Below are 15552 nucleotides of genomic sequence, written 5' to 3'. Positions count from 1 at the left end.
TTAACTTAGCTCTGACTTGACCCCACAGAGAACACAGATAGCTTAACTTAGCTCTGACGTAAAAACACAGAGAACACAGATAGCTTAACTTAGCTCTGACTTGACCCCACAGAGAACACAGATAGCTTAACTTAGCTCTGACTTGACCCCACAGAGAACACAGACAGCTTAACTTAGCTCTGACGTGAGAACACAGAGAACACAGATAGCTTAACTTAGCTCTGACGTGAGAACACAGAGAACACAGATAGCTTAACTAAGCTCTGACGTGAGAACACAGAGAACACAGATAGCTTAACTTAGCTCTGACGTGAGAACACAGATAGCCAATCCCTCCACATTGGGTAGAAAACAGGGAGGGGGTCGTAATGAATAGAAGAAACATTAGCTTTGGTTTCGATCGAAGCTTCAGGGAGCTGCGACTTTAGGGTGTGTAGCAGCTGACTTTTTAGAGCATGCATCGTTCCATTTGATTTCAATCACTTTTTGACTGCACCCCTTTTGATTTGAACCAAACTTCCCATACATATTTGCCCATGGAAGAAGTGGTCAGAAAGTGACTTTCTGGACCTGAATGCCAAAACATTCAGGAGATAGAAGTGCCCAAAGTTGACCCATTTTGCATACCCCATCATACCATGAGACATCCATGTCTTCATCACTGGAAGATATAAACTGTTGAGTTTGATATAATTTAAAAGCTTACGAAAGGGTTTTCAAACGATTTGATAATTTCATGAAAAAAATGTCATCATCTGAGGTGTTTGTGTTGTGCCCGCCATCGGTTGAGACGCAGCATACTCTCGAATACAGGGTGGGTCTGGCTCAAAGCCATGGCTCAGTTTCCCCCTCTCCTTCCTGAGTTCAGAGAGAACCAGAGCAACCCGGCGAGTAGTGGGGACAGCGGGGTAGGGGAAGGAACAGGAACAGGCACATGATGTTCTGTGGTAGGGGCACGTTTACTTTAATTTGGTATTAGCTGTTGGAAATTGTATTAGCTGTTGAATCTATTATGGGATGACAGGGATGACCGGTATTCTCAGAGGAGAAGGATACTGTTGCTATGGTCAACAACACTGAGTGTACTGCCAGAGAAGTTTAGCCGTTTTAGGGGGAAATTTATATTTTGTGATCAAACTTCAACATGTTTCAGCATTAAAAGCCTACAGTAGGGTCGAGCACTATTGAAGGCTTCAATATGGAAACTGTTGTTTTTAAGTAAAAACACAGCTGGACCTTATTGACCAGGACCGCTAGCTAGGCAACCAGCCAGTGCACAGACCAGACAGACACTGTAATTGAATGCAGTAAACGCCAATTAGCTTTCTTTCTCCTCTCAAAGTGTTCTCTGTTGAATAGAAACCAGAACACAGAGAGAGGAATAAGGTATAATTTCCTTTTCCTACGAGACAAGGCCGTTTGTTTTTCCATGCTCGTAACTTACCTCACTTCTCTGAAATGACTTGGGCGCACTGAACACACACACACACACACACATAATGAAACCCCATTTTATTTTCTTCTTACCACTGTCCGTGTGTCTTCAGCTTAATGCCCTGCGGCAGGGGAACTCTAGCTAGCTGCTTTTGTTGGTCTGTTCTTTCACAACGTCACTCTGCCCCTAGGCGCATGTTTACTGCCAGAATTCCTTATTTCCCATAGTGTATGTTTAAGTTATTGTCAGAACTGTGGTGCCTTTGTCTTCTCTGTCTCTTTGTCCTGACTGTGTCCCCTGTAGTGATGCTAGGCAGGGTTGGCAGCGTTGGCACGGCAATCACCATACCAACACCTGTCTGGGTTGAGCAACAATGGTATTACGACCCACCATTGAGGAAACCCTACCCTAAGGAGCCTGTGGTGGAGGCCCTACGTCAACACAGTACTAGTCCCTCCCTCCTTGGAACGGGCCCCTGTTCATTAGGGATTAAACAGAATTTAAAAAACTGAAACAGGGAGGCATTATGTGGACTTGTGAAATTAGAAACATTTTTGTTTTCCGTTGCAAAACATTTAAAAAAGTTTTCTGTTGCATGACCTTATGAACATGACCCGGGCATCTCGGCTTGAGGTCAAGACACTAGTTCTCTACCCACCTCCCACTCTCCCCTCCCTCCCTCCCACTCTCCCCCTCCCTCCCACTCTCCCCTCCCTCCCTCCCCTCCCTCCCTCCCACTCTCCCCTCCCTCCCTCACACTCTCCCCTCCCTCCCTCCCTCCCTCCCTCCCACTCTCTTCCCTCTTCTTCCCCCTCCCTTCCCTAGTATTCAGTCACCTCGTGAATTTCCTGGAAACCACTGAAAAGCTCTCTCTCTTTCTCTCTCTCCCCACAGTGATGGTGATAGTATTCCTACGTTATGCCCATGTGATAGAGAAGTATCAGAACTGTGTGTTGAACACAGCGGGCCTGTCCACCGGCTGGATCTGTGCTGCAGGACTTATCATGATCGGCAACTTCCAGGTACGTACGTTCAGCAACGCAACAACTGTTCCACAACCACCGTTTTCATGGCTGTTTCACAACAGTTTCATGCAGCACCGCATCATAGTCCAGTAGATAAGCTCCAAATGATACAGTATTGTTCACTTTGGTATAGAAGCATGAAAATTGGCACACCTTTTTTTGCCATAAAGAGATGCTTCATCCAGAATCCAGTTTTCCCAACAAGTGTTGTGTAGGTCTCACAGTATGCATCAGGAGAAATGTGTTAGGGAAAGACTTGGCTTGGCATCATCTTGTATTTTCAGGGAAAACTCAGTGCCCCCAACCACCTCATATCCCGCCACACCTCCATTTGTCCGCTGCTCCTAATCCTTCACTCTCCTCATCTGCCCCCCCCCCCCCCTCTACCTCTACCTCGCCTCCGCTGCCCCAACCCTTCTCTATTCTCTCCTCCTCTCCTCCCTCTCTCTCCTCTCCTTCCTCTGCTGGTGCCACTGCATTCCAGACCTGCTTCATGTTGTAGTTATGGACCACTCACATATGGGAACACACACACACAGACAGACACCAATACACACACACACTATTAGGGTAGTTAACGCAGCGCCCCACCTTAATTCCTGCCCTGTGGTTGTTGGTTGTTCAGGACTGAGTTTCTGCAAGTTGAAATATTTGGAACTTTGGCACCGTGCCTGGACTTGGAGCTGTGTGTGTGTGCGCATGTGCGGGTGACTTGGGGCATCAATTTGGGGTACTATAGGAGGGTTGCCGTAGAGACTAGTGGAGCGGGGGTTCTTACAAACATGCAGTACATTAGGCCTTTGCCTGTAATCAATTATGTCTGAATGACTTCCTCCCTCTTTCCTTCTCTCTGTCTATCCCTACTCTCTACTAGGCTTGTAAAATTCTGCAAATATTCATAAAATTCCCAGGTATTTCAGAGAACGACGATTCCTAGACCGAGGATTACCTACCCGCTTTTTCCCTTCCTGATTTCAGGAATCCTCCACCAGGATTTCTGAAAAAAATAAAATATTTTGCAACTCTACTGCCTACTCTCTGGGTGTTCTGGGCTCCAGGTGGTGTGTTTGTGGAAGGAAGTGGTGTGTGTACAGGCTGTTTCTACCCTGAATGCCAGACATGGACTCTTTATAACAAAATTGGAGAGGAGAGGTGTAAAGCTGACACCTTCACTACTCCCCTGATTCTCCTTAAGGCGTCTGCATACTATGATCTGTTTGCTCCTAGCAGAACTCGACTAGGCGAAGTGAACGTTTGTGACTCGCATACTCAAGGAAAAAGCGGCAATAATACTGTTTGTCCCACCTTGAGACGCCGTAGCCAGTGTACACCTCCTCAAAATAGTCATTAATTTAGATGTTTTTGCAGAGGAGGTCTTAGGCGCGCATTTTACGTCTTTCTGTGTTCCCTCTAACAAATCTGGTGGCTCAGCGAAAATACAGGAAGTTGTGTTACTTCCATAGTTGTGTACTGTATGTCTGAGCTTTCTGTCCAGCTTAGTTTATATTCCCACTGCACCCTCTCCTTCCTTGCAATGTACACCTACTAAATACACTAGAGGGATATTAGAAAAGGTGCAGAATTTGAAGATTATAATAATAATAATAACTTTATTTGTAATAGCGCTTTTCAATACAAGTAACACAGTGTTTCACATCATAACATAATAAAATAAAAGTACTTACAAAGAAACAAAGACAAAAGGATAATTAATGAGAAGCATCCCAAATGTCTTTGTCAAACAAACTGAAACTTCATCTTATCAAAGCAAAACCTTCAAATTCCTAACTAAGAATTAGTCATCATGCCATGTCTTTATATGACTCAAGGTGTTCATGAGCGAGCTTCCTGACAGGGGGAGGTTGTAAGACAGGGTTGTGTGTTGAGAGAGTGAGGCACCATGTTTAGTGACCAATAGACTGACAAATTAGAGCCCCGGGGCAGGATAACCCTTGCTCAAGAAAATATTTTTCACCTAGTCGGCTTGGGATTCAAACCAGTGACCTTTCGTTACTGGCCCAACGCTCTTTACAGCTAGGCTACCTGCTGGCCAACATATTTTCTTTTCTCAGGGAAAGGAGTCTTCTGATGGTGTTTTAGTTGAATGGTTTTAGTTTAATGGTTTTCTTCAGTATTAGGACCCCTACTCCGCTGAAGCTGTTGATAGGGCCTCTCATTCAGCCTCACACCTCTAGCCCCACCAGAGGAGGCTGGTGAGAGGAGCTATAGGAGGATGGGCTCATTGTAATAGTTGGAATGGAATCAATGGAACGGTATCAAACACATCTAACATATGGAAACCACATGTTTGACACATTCTATTTATTCCATTCCAGTCATTACAATGAGCCTGTCCTCCTATAGCTTCTCCCACCAGCCTCCTCTGAACCACACCTCTCGGAGGCCAGTTTAACACAGTCCCTTGCTTAAGTGTGGGCTCTGACAGGGGTAGGGTTAAAGGGGTCAGCATGCTTCAGTTCGGCTAGGCGAGCCAAACTAGTGTGCTCGCATATAGCAATAGTACTGTTTGTCCATTTTTGAGACGCCATAGCCAAATAGTCTGAATTAATCTAAAATAATTTAACTCAAGAAATCTGCCATTCATTTTGATGTTTTTGCAGAGGAGATCTTAGTCGCGCAATTGTACATCTAACTAATATTTCTAAATAAAACAATGTGCATGAAAACGAGTCGTCTCTCGTTGAACAACAACAAACACTATATTGAAAAATCCCTACAGTTGACCAATCACCAAAGAAGGGGCGTAGACTTCGGCTACTGAAATTCGGTTTGCCACAGGAAGATTTTTTGTGTGCACGAACAACCGAAAAAACCCTTGCCGAAGACCGAAACGAACAAAAACGTCACAAAATGTCGCCATAATATGTGCACGAACTGTTTCGGATGGGAAGCATGCGGACGCCTTTAGCCTCTTTGGTGTGTGTGTCAAAGCGAAAGTAACAGCAGGGACTCCCTTTCCTATCCCTTTCTCCCTCTATCCCTCCTATCCTCTGGGGCCTGTCTGCCAGCAGTACGTTGTGGAAAACCGAGGGGAAATTTTATTACGGGGGAGGGAAGTGAGTCATCACGGCATGTGTGTTTGTAACAGCCAGGAAAGCACTGTGTGCACACGTGTCACAGACCCCATCTGTACCCAATCAGAGTCAGTCTCTGGAACTTTCTGTATTCAATCACCAATCAGAGCCAGTCTCCACTGCGGTGGTGTTGGATGACATATAATCTCAATTCAATTCTATAAAACTTAATTCATCCAACAAATTAGCTACGCAAAACAATGCAAATATAGATATGTTATACATGTATAGCTACATAAATACATATAGACATACCATATTTAACAATCACATTAGTAGACCAATTTGAAGCAGGGAAAATATAATAGGCAGTGATTGCAGCTGGCACAGTAGCACTAACCTAAGATGAGAGCCTCACAGAGTGATAGAGAGAGCATCAGAAACAACACCATCAGTATTAGACTATAATAAGACCATTAGAACATCATGTTGTGTTATGCAAGACTGTGGCAGGGCAGGGCTCTTTGACTCAGATCCTTTTAGACAGGAGAGGACCTGAATAGATGGCCCCAGACACACACACAAACACACACACCAGGGGTGGATTTGAATAGTACATTTCTTCGGGTGTTCCCTCTGTGGCCGCTGGCCGGGAGAGAGACCACAGGAAAGCAGGAGAGGGGAGAAAGAAGGGAGAGAGACCACAGGAAAGCAGGAGAGGGGAGAAAGAAGGGAGAGAGACCACAGGAAAGCAGGAGAGGGGAGAAAGAAGGGAGAGAGGCCACAGGAAAGCAGGAGAGGGGAGAAAGAAGGGAGAGAGACCACAGGAAAGCAGGAGAGGGGAGAAAGAAGGGAGAGGAGAGGGGAGAAAGAAGGGAGAGAGGGAGAGGAGAGGGGAGAAAGAAGGGAGAGAGGGGGAGGAGAGGGGAGAAAGAAGGGAGAGGGAGGAGAGGGGGTGAAAGAAGGGAGAGAGGGAGAGGAGGGGGTGAAAGAAGGGAGAGAGGGGGAGGAGAGGGGAGAAAGAAGGGAGAGAGGGGGAGGAGAGGGGAGAAAGAAGGGAGAGAGGGGGAGGAGAGGGGAGAAAGAAGGGAGAGAGACCACAGGAAAGCAGGAGAGGGGAGAAAAAAGGGAGAGAGACCACAGGAAAGCAGGAGAGGGGAGAAAGAAGGGAGAGAGGGAGAGGAGAGGGGAGAAAGAAGGGAGAGAGGGAGAGGAGAGGGGAGAAAGGAGGGGGAGGAGAGGGGAGAAAGAAGGGGGAGAGGGAGAGGAGAGGGGAGAAAGAAGGGGGAGAGGAGAGGGGAGAAAGAAGGGAGAGAGGAGAGGGGAGAAAGAAGGGAGAGAGGGGGAGGAGAGGGGAGAAAGAAGGGAGAGAGGGGGAGGAGAGGGGAGAAAGAAGGGAGAGAGGGGGAGGAGAGGGGAGAAAGAAGGGAGAGGAGAGGGGAGAAAGAAGGGAGAGAGGGAGAGGAGAGGGGAGAAAGAAGGGAGAGAGGGGGAGGAGAGGGGAGAAAGAAGGGAGAGAGGGGGAGGAGAGGGGAGAAAGAAGGGAGAGGAGAGGGGAGAAAGAAGGGAGAGAGGGAGAGGAGAGGGGAGAAAGAAGGGAGAGAGGGAGAGGAGAGATGAGGGGATGTGACAGGCATGCGGGCGGAGGTGTGAAAGGCATGACTGGTAGTCAGTCTGCTTCTCTCCCCTAGAGACAACTGAAGGTTCTCTGGGCCACACACACACACCTCTCTTTATACCTATTTCACCTTTACACCACTCCCAGTTCTGAATGATCCTTCCTACCTTCTCTTTCTAAGCCTGTTATTCACTCTCTCACAATTAACCCTCTCTCTTTTCTCCTCTTGGTCCTCTATTCCGTCCCTTACATGACCTCTGAACTGCTTGTCCCTCTCACCTAATCTCCCCTACCTCAAGCTACAGTCAGTCCATAAAGCAACATTAGCAACATAATAAATACAGGATATTACCAGGACACACTTTCAAGAGTTACTTTGTTACTTTGTTATGGTTATAAGCATGTGCGTGTGTGGGGCAGGCAGGTAGCCAGCCTAGCGGTTAAGAGCGTTGGGCCAGTAACCAAAAGGTCACTGGTTCGAATCCCGACCCGACTAGGTGAAAAATCTGCCGACGTGCCTTTGAGCAAGGCACTTAACCCTAATTGCTCCTGTAAATTGCTCTGGATAAGTGTCTGCTAAATGACTCAAATGTAAATGTCAGTGTGCTACACAGCCTCTTCACCCTGCCTCCGACAGTTAGATTGATGACATCCTAGCATTTGCTGCCTGCCAAAGTCAACTACAGACTTTGGCAGGCGGGCAGCATTCGAACATATGGCTAGCTAAAGGGGTTTACATTGGAAAGACTGTCAGAAAGGCAGTACTTTCCTCTCCTCAGCTCTACTGGTGTGTGACCGGAATGGGAAGGTGTTGGACCAGAAGCAATAGGATTTACCTTATGGACACTGCTAACGGGGAGAGGGATGAGAGGTGTGACTCCACTGCAAGCTGTCTATATCTGGAACACTGCTATGTGGAATATGTCAACAGTAATTATATACTGGAGCTGTCATCTCTGGCCGTTTTTGTCTTTGATTTTATAGGAAGAGCCATTGAGATACACTACCGGTCAAAAGTTTTAGAACACTTACTCATTCCAGGGTTTTTCTTTATTTTTACTATTTTCTACATTGTAGAATAATAGTGAAAATATCAAAACTATGAAATAACACATATGGAGACATGTAGTAACCAAAAAAGTGTTAAACAAAACAAAATATATTTTATATTTGAGATTCTTCAAATAGCCACCCTTTGCATTTATGACAGCTTTGCACACTCTTGGCATACTAGTTGCTAAAGGTGACTTGACACACAAGTACATGTCATTCATTCATTCTGTGTCGGTCCCTTTGGTCTGGTCAGTACCCTGTATTGTTTTAAAGCTCCTTTGTGTGTGCTGTTCTGTTATCAGGTCCCATCGGACTGTCTGGTGCCACTGAGGCCTGTGTGTGTGGTCACATGCTCCTATGTGTATTGTGTGTTTGAGCCTGGCAGCGTAATCAGATTCAGGAGGGACAAGGAGGCGTTATACTGTACTGTACCGCTGTACTGAGGAGGCGTTATACTGTACCGCTGTACTGAGGAGGTGTTATACTGTACTGTACCGCTGTACTGAGGAGGTGTTATACTGTGCTGTACTGAGGAGGCGTTATACTGTACCGCTGTACTGAGGAGGTGTTATACTGTACTGTACCGCTGTACTGAGGAGGTGTTATACTGTACTGTACCGCTGTACTGAGGTGTTATACTGTACTGTACCACTGTACTGAGGAGGTGTTATACTGTACCGCTGTACTGAGGAGGCGTTATACTGTACCGCTGTACTGAGGAGGCGTTATACTGTACTGTACCGCTGTACTGAGGAGGCGTTATACTGTACCGCTGTACTGAGGAGGTGTTATACTGTACTGTACCGCTGTACTGAGGAGGTGTTATACTGTACCGCTGTACTGAGGAGGCGTTATACTGTACTGTACCGCTGTACTGAGGAGGTGTTATACTGTACTGTACCGCTGTACTGAGGAGGCGTTATACTGTACCGCTGTACTGAGGAGGTGTTATACTGTACTGTACCGCTGTACTGAGGAGGTGTTATACTGTACCGCTGTACTGAGGAGGCGTTATACTGTACTGTACCGCTGTACTGAGGCGTTATACTGTACCACTGTACTGAGGAGGTGTTATACTGTACTGTACCACTGTACTGAGGAGGCGTTATACTGTACTGTACCGCTGTACTGAGGAGGTGTTATACTGTACTGTACCACTGTACTGAGGAGGCGTTATACTGTACTGTACCGCTGTACTGAGGAGGTGTTATACTGTACTGTACCGCTGTACTGAGGAGGTGTTATACTGTACTGTACCACTGTACTGAGGAGGTGTTATACTGTACCGCTGTACTGAGGAGGTGTTATACTGTACCACTGTACTGAGGAGGTGTTATACTGTACTGTACCACTGTACTGAGGAGGCGTTATACTGTACTGTACCGCTGTACTGAGGAGGTGTTATACTGTACTGTACCGCTGTACTGAGGAGGCGTTATACTGTACCGCTGTACTGAGGAGGCGTTATACTGTACCGCTGTACTGAGGAGGCGTTATACTGTACTGTACCGCTGTACTGAGGAGGTGTTATACTGTACCGCTGTACTGAGGAGGCGTTATACTGTACTGTACCGCTGTACTGAGGAGGCGTTATACTGTACCGCTGTACTGAGGAGGTGTTATACTGTACTGTACCGCTGTACTGAGGAGGTGTTATACTGTACTGTACCGCTGTACTGAGGAGGTGTTATACTGTACCGCTGTACTGAGGAGGCGTTATACTGTACTGTACCGCTGTACTGAGGCGTTATACTGTACCACTGTACTGAGGAGGTGTTATACTGTACTGTACCACTGTACTGAGGAGGCGTTATACTGTACTGTACCGCTGTACTGAGGAGGTGTTATACTGTACTGTACCACTGTACTGAGGAGGCGTTATACTGTACTGTACCGCTGTACTGAGGTGGCGTTATACTGTACTGTACCGCTGTACTGAGGTGTTATACTGTACTGTACCGCTGTACTGAGGAGGTGTTATACTGTACCGCTGTACTGAGGAGGTGTTATACTGTACCACTGTACTGAGGAGGTGTTATACTGTACTGTACCACTGTACTGAGGAGGCGTTATACTGTACTGTACCGCTGTACTGAGGAGGTGTTATACTGTACTGTACCGCTGTACTGAGGAGGTGTTATACTGTACTGTACCGCTGTACTGAGGAGGTGTTATACTGTACCACTGTACTGAGGAGGTGTTATACTGTACTGTACTGCTGTACTGAGGAGGCGTTATACTGTACTGTACCGCTGTACTGAGGAGGTGTTATACTGTACTGTACCACTGTACTGAGGAGGTGTTATACTGTACTGTACCACTGTACTGAGGAGGTGTTATACTGTACCGCTGTACTGAGGAGGCGTTATACTGTACTGTACCGCTGTACTGAGGAGGTGTTATACTGTACTGTACCACTGTACTGAGGAGGTGTTATACTGTACTGTACCACTGTACTGAGGAGGTGTTATACTGTACCGCTGTACTGAGGTGTTGTACTGTACCACTGTACTGAGGAGGTGTTATACTGTACTGTACCGCTGTACTGAGGAGGTGTTATACTGTACTGTACCACTGTACTGAGGAGGTGTTATACTGTACTGTACCACTGTACTGAGGAGGTGTTATACTGTACTGTACCACTGTACTGAGGAGGTGTTATACTGTACCACTGTACTGAGGTGTTATACTGTACTGTACCACTGTACTGAGGAGGTGTTATACTGTACTGTACCTCTGTACTGAGGAGGTGTTATACTGTACTGTACCGCTGTACTGAGGAGGTGTTATACTGTACCGCTGTACTGAGGAGGTGTTATACTGTGCTGTACTGAGGAGGTGTTATACTGTACCACTGTACTGAGGAGGTGTTATACTGTACTGTACCGCTGTACTGAGGAGGTGTTATACTGTACCTCTGTACTGAGGAGGTGTTATAATGTACTGTACCGCTGTACTGAGGAGGTGTTATACTGTACCGCTGTACTGAGGAGGTGTTATACTGTACTGTACCACTGTACTGAGGAGGTGTTATACTGTACTGTACCTCTGTACTGAGGAGGTGTTATACTGTACTGTACCGCTGTACTGAGGTGTTATACTGTACCGCTGTACTGAGGAGGTGTTATACTGTACTGTACCACTGTACTGAGGAGGTGTTATACTGTACCTCTGTACTGAGGAGGTGTTATACTGTACTGTACCGCTGTACTGAGGAGGTGTTATACTGTACCGCTGTACTGAGGAGGTGTTATACTGTACTGTACCGCTGTACTGAGGAGGTGTTATACTGTACCACTGTACTGAGGAGGCGTTATACTGTACTGTACCGCTGTACTGAGGAGGTGTTATACTGTACCGCTGTACTGAGGAGGTGTTATACTGTACTGTACCGCTGTACTGAAGAGGTGTTATACTGTACCGCTGTACTGAGGAGGTGTTATACTGTACCGTTGTACTGAGGAGGTGTTATACTGTACTGTACCACTGTACTGAGGAGGCGTTATACTGTACTGTACCGCTGTACTGAGGAGGCGTTATACTGTACTGTACCGCTGGCCTCTTTCTCACCTCTCTCTCTCTCGCTCCTCTTGCTTTCCTTCTTTCTTTCTCTCACGCTCTCTCTACAGTATCTCCTCTCTTTCTCTCTCTGATTCTCTCTTTCTCTCTCTGATTCTCTCTCTCTCTCTCTCTGATTCTGTCTTGCTCTCTTTCTCTCTGCCCCCCTCTCCCCCCTCTCTCTCTCTCAATTTCATTTTCAATTTCAATTTAAGGGGTTTATTGGCAATGGGAAATAAACAATAAAAAAATGTGGCCACATGCGCCGAATACAACAGGTGCAGACATTACAGTGAAATGCTTACTTACAGCCCTTAACCAACAGTGCATTTATTTTTAACAAAAAAGTGAAAATAAAACAACAACAAAAAAAGTGTTGAGAAAAAAAAGAGCAGAAGTAGTAAAATAAAATAACAGTAGGGAGGCTATATATACAGGGGGGTACCGGTGCAGAGTCCATGTGCGGGGGCACCGGCTAGTTGAGGTAGTTGAAGTAATATGTACATGTGGGTAGAGTTAAAGTGACTATGCATAAATAATTAACAGAGTAGCAGCAGCGTAAAAGGATGGGGTGGGGGGGCAGTGCAAATAGTCCGGGTAGCCATGATTAGCTGTTCAGGAGTCTTATGGCTTGGGTGTAGAAGCTGATGAGAAGTCTTTTGGACCTAGACTTGGCACTCCGGTACCGCTTGCCGTGCGGTAGCAGAGAGAACAGTCTATGACTAGGGTGGCTGGAATATTTGACAATTTTGAGGGCCTTCCTCTGACACCGCCTGGTATAGAGGTCCTGGATGGCAGGAAGCTTGGCCCCAGTGATGTACTGGGCCGTACGCACTACCCTCTGTAGTGCCTTGCGGTCGGAGGCCAAGCAGTTGCCACACCAGGCGGTGATGCAACCAGTCAGGATGCTCTCGATGGTGCAGCTGTATAATTTTTTGAGGATCTGAGGACCCATGCCAAATCTTTTCAGTCTCCTGAGGGGGAATAGGCTTTGTCGTGCCCTCTTCACGACTGTCTTGGTGTGTTTGGACCATGATAGTTCGTTGGTGATGTGGACACCAAGGAACTTGAAGCTCTCAACCTGTTCCACTACAGCCCCGTCGATGAGAATGGGGGCGTGCTCAGTCCTCTTTTTTTTCCTGTAGTCCACAATCATCTCCTTTGTCTTGGTCACGTTGAGGGAGAGGTTGCTATCCTGGCACCACACGGCCAGGTCTCTGACCTCCTCCCTATAGGCTGTCTCATCGTTGTCGGTGATCAGGCCGACACCTGTTGTGTCGTCGGCAAACTTAATGATGGTGTTGGAGTCGTGCCTGGCCATGCAGTCATGGGTGAACAGGGAGTACAGGAGGGGACTGAGCACGCACCCCTGAGGGGCCCCCGTGTTGAGGATCAGTGTGGCAGATGTGTTGTTACCTACCCTTACCACCTGGGGGCGGCCCGTCAGGAAGTCCAGGATCCAGTTGCAGAGGGAGGTGTTTAGTCCCAGGATCCTTAGCTTAGTGATGAGCTTTGAGGGCACTATGGTGTTGAATGCTGAGCTGTAGTCAATGAATAGCATTCTCACGTAGGTGTTCCTCTTGTCCAGGTGGGAAAAGGCAGTGTGGAGTGCAATAGAGATTGCATCATCTGTGGATCTGTTGGGGCGGTATGCAAATTGGAGTGGGTCTAGGGTTTCTGGGATAATGCTGTTGATGTGAGCCATGACCAGCCTTTCAAAGCACTTCATGGCTACAGACGTCAGTGCTACGGGTCGGGAGTCATTTAGGCAGGTTATCTTAGAGTCCTTGGGCACGGGGACTATGGTGGTCTGCTTGAAACATATTGGTATTACAGACTCAGTCAGGGACATGTTGAAAATGTCAGTGAAGACACTTGCCAGTTGGTCAGCACATGCTCAGAGTACACGTCCTGGTAATCCGTCTGGCCCTGCGGCCTTGTGAATGTTGACCTGCTTAAAAGTCTTACTCACATCGGCTACGGAGAGCGTGATCACATAGTCATCCGGAACAGCTGGTGCTCTCATGCATGCTTCAGTGTTGCTTGCCTCGACGCTAGCATAGAAGTGGTTTAGCTCGTCTGGAAGTCTTGTGTCACTGGGCAGCTCGCGGCTGTGCTTCCCTTTGTAGTCTGTAATAGTTTTCAAGCCCTGCCACATCCGACGAGCATCAGAGCCAGTGTAGTACGATTCAATCTTAGTCCTGTATTGACTCTTTGCCTGTTTGATGGTTCGTCGGAGGGCATAGCGGGATTTCTTATAAGCGTCCAGGTTAGAGTCCCACTCCTTGAAAGCGGCAGCTCTACCCTTTAGCTCAGTGCGGATGTTTCCTGTAATCCATGGCTTCTGGTTGGGGTATGTACGTACGGTCACTGTGGGGACGACATCATCGATGCACTTATTGATGAAGCCAGTGACTGATGTGGTGTACTCCTCAATGCTATCTGAAGAATCCCAGAACATGTGCCAGTCTGTGCTAGCAAAACAGTCCTGTAGCTTAGCATCTGCGTCATCTGACCACTTTTTTATTAACTGAGTCACTGGTGCTTCCTGCTTTAGTTTTTGCTTATAAGCAGGAATCAGGAGGATAGAGTTATGGTCAGATTTGCCAAATGGAGGGCGAGGGAGAGCTTTGTATGCGTCTCTGTGTGTGGAGTAAAGGTGGTCTAGAGTTTTTTTTTCCTCTGGTTGCACATTTAACATGCTGGTAGAAATGAGGTAGAACGGATTTAAGTTTCCCTGCATTAAAGTCCCCGGCCTTTAAAATGTCATATTATGTGCAAATAGTTAAAGTACAAAAGGGGAAATAAATAAACATAAATCTCTCTCTCTCTGTCTCTACAGTATCTATTTATGTCTAAAGAAAGGATAAAAGTGGCAGGTGGCTCTAATGACAAAACAGCAGGGTCAATGAGTTACCTGACTCAGTACTATTTCAATGACTGACTGCTGCTGCCCCCTTCTGGCCAAACTGAGCCACAGCAACACAAGAGGCTGGAACAGAGAGAGGGCTTTTCAACTGTCTAGTATCGTATGCCATTATGTTTCTATGTGACTTCTTCAGTGTATTCAGTATGTGACTTGTTCAATGCCCATTGAGACAATGAAAATCAACCCTATACTAATAAATGCATCTCTTTCTTTCTACCTCCCCCCTCTCTGTCTCTCGTCTCCTTCCCTCTCGCTCGCTCCCTCCCAGGTGGACAATGCTAAGATCCTCCACTATGTGGGGGCAGGGGTAGCGTTCCCCACCAGTATGCTGTTTGTGTGTCTGCAGTCGGCTCTAACCTACAGGCTGGCCAAGACTCAGGGAGAATACAGCGTGGCTCACCTACGACTGGGCATGACACTACTGGCCTTCATCACCCTGGTGCTTAGTATCCTTTACTGCGAAAGGTATAGAACCAAACTCAATAAGATCTGTTATCTTCACAACCAAGGCCCTGCGATAGACTAGTGTCCTGTCCATGGCGGGTACTGGTACATCAAGCTGCCTCATGCTACAGAAACAGGAGATGATGTTATGAGGTGTTAAGTCAAGGCTCATACTACTTATCATCACGACCAGAGAGGACAGAGGGAAGATGGAGGAGGGTGGGGGGGAGAAGCGAAGGATGGAGGGGGAGAGAATGGATGAAATAGGTAGTTGAAGGTGGAAAGGATAGGAATGTTGCTGCTGTAGTCCAAATAGGATACATCCACTCCCTACTGCTCTTCACTAGTGCATAGGGACTAGGGTTTGATTTGGGACTTGGACATCCTCTTCTCATTTCAGTCAGTCAGGAAGTTAGTCTGTCCGTCTGTTAGTTGTGCTCCTTGACCTCCCTGCC

General features: G+C 46.9%; 1 protein-coding gene across 1 annotated transcript in view; it reads left to right on the top strand.

Moving 5' to 3' along the window:
• The window catches only part of LOC121553634 (transmembrane protein 150A), a 55376-nt gene that overhangs the window by 34538 nt on the left and 5286 nt on the right, over positions 1-15552 (top strand). Inside the window, exons 6-7 of the mRNA XM_041866899.2 lie at positions 2330-2457; positions 14922-15099. Coding sequence (XP_041722833.1) covers positions 2330-2457; positions 14922-15099 — 306 coding nt within the window. The remainder of the gene's footprint in view (positions 1-2329; positions 2458-14921; positions 15100-15552) is intronic.

This window comes from Coregonus clupeaformis, chromosome 37, assembly GCF_020615455.1.
Source record: "Coregonus clupeaformis isolate EN_2021a chromosome 37, ASM2061545v1, whole genome shotgun sequence".
Lineage (NCBI taxonomy): Eukaryota > Metazoa > Chordata > Actinopteri > Salmoniformes > Salmonidae > Coregonus > Coregonus clupeaformis.
This window is presented reverse-complemented; position numbering and strand designations above follow the sequence as displayed.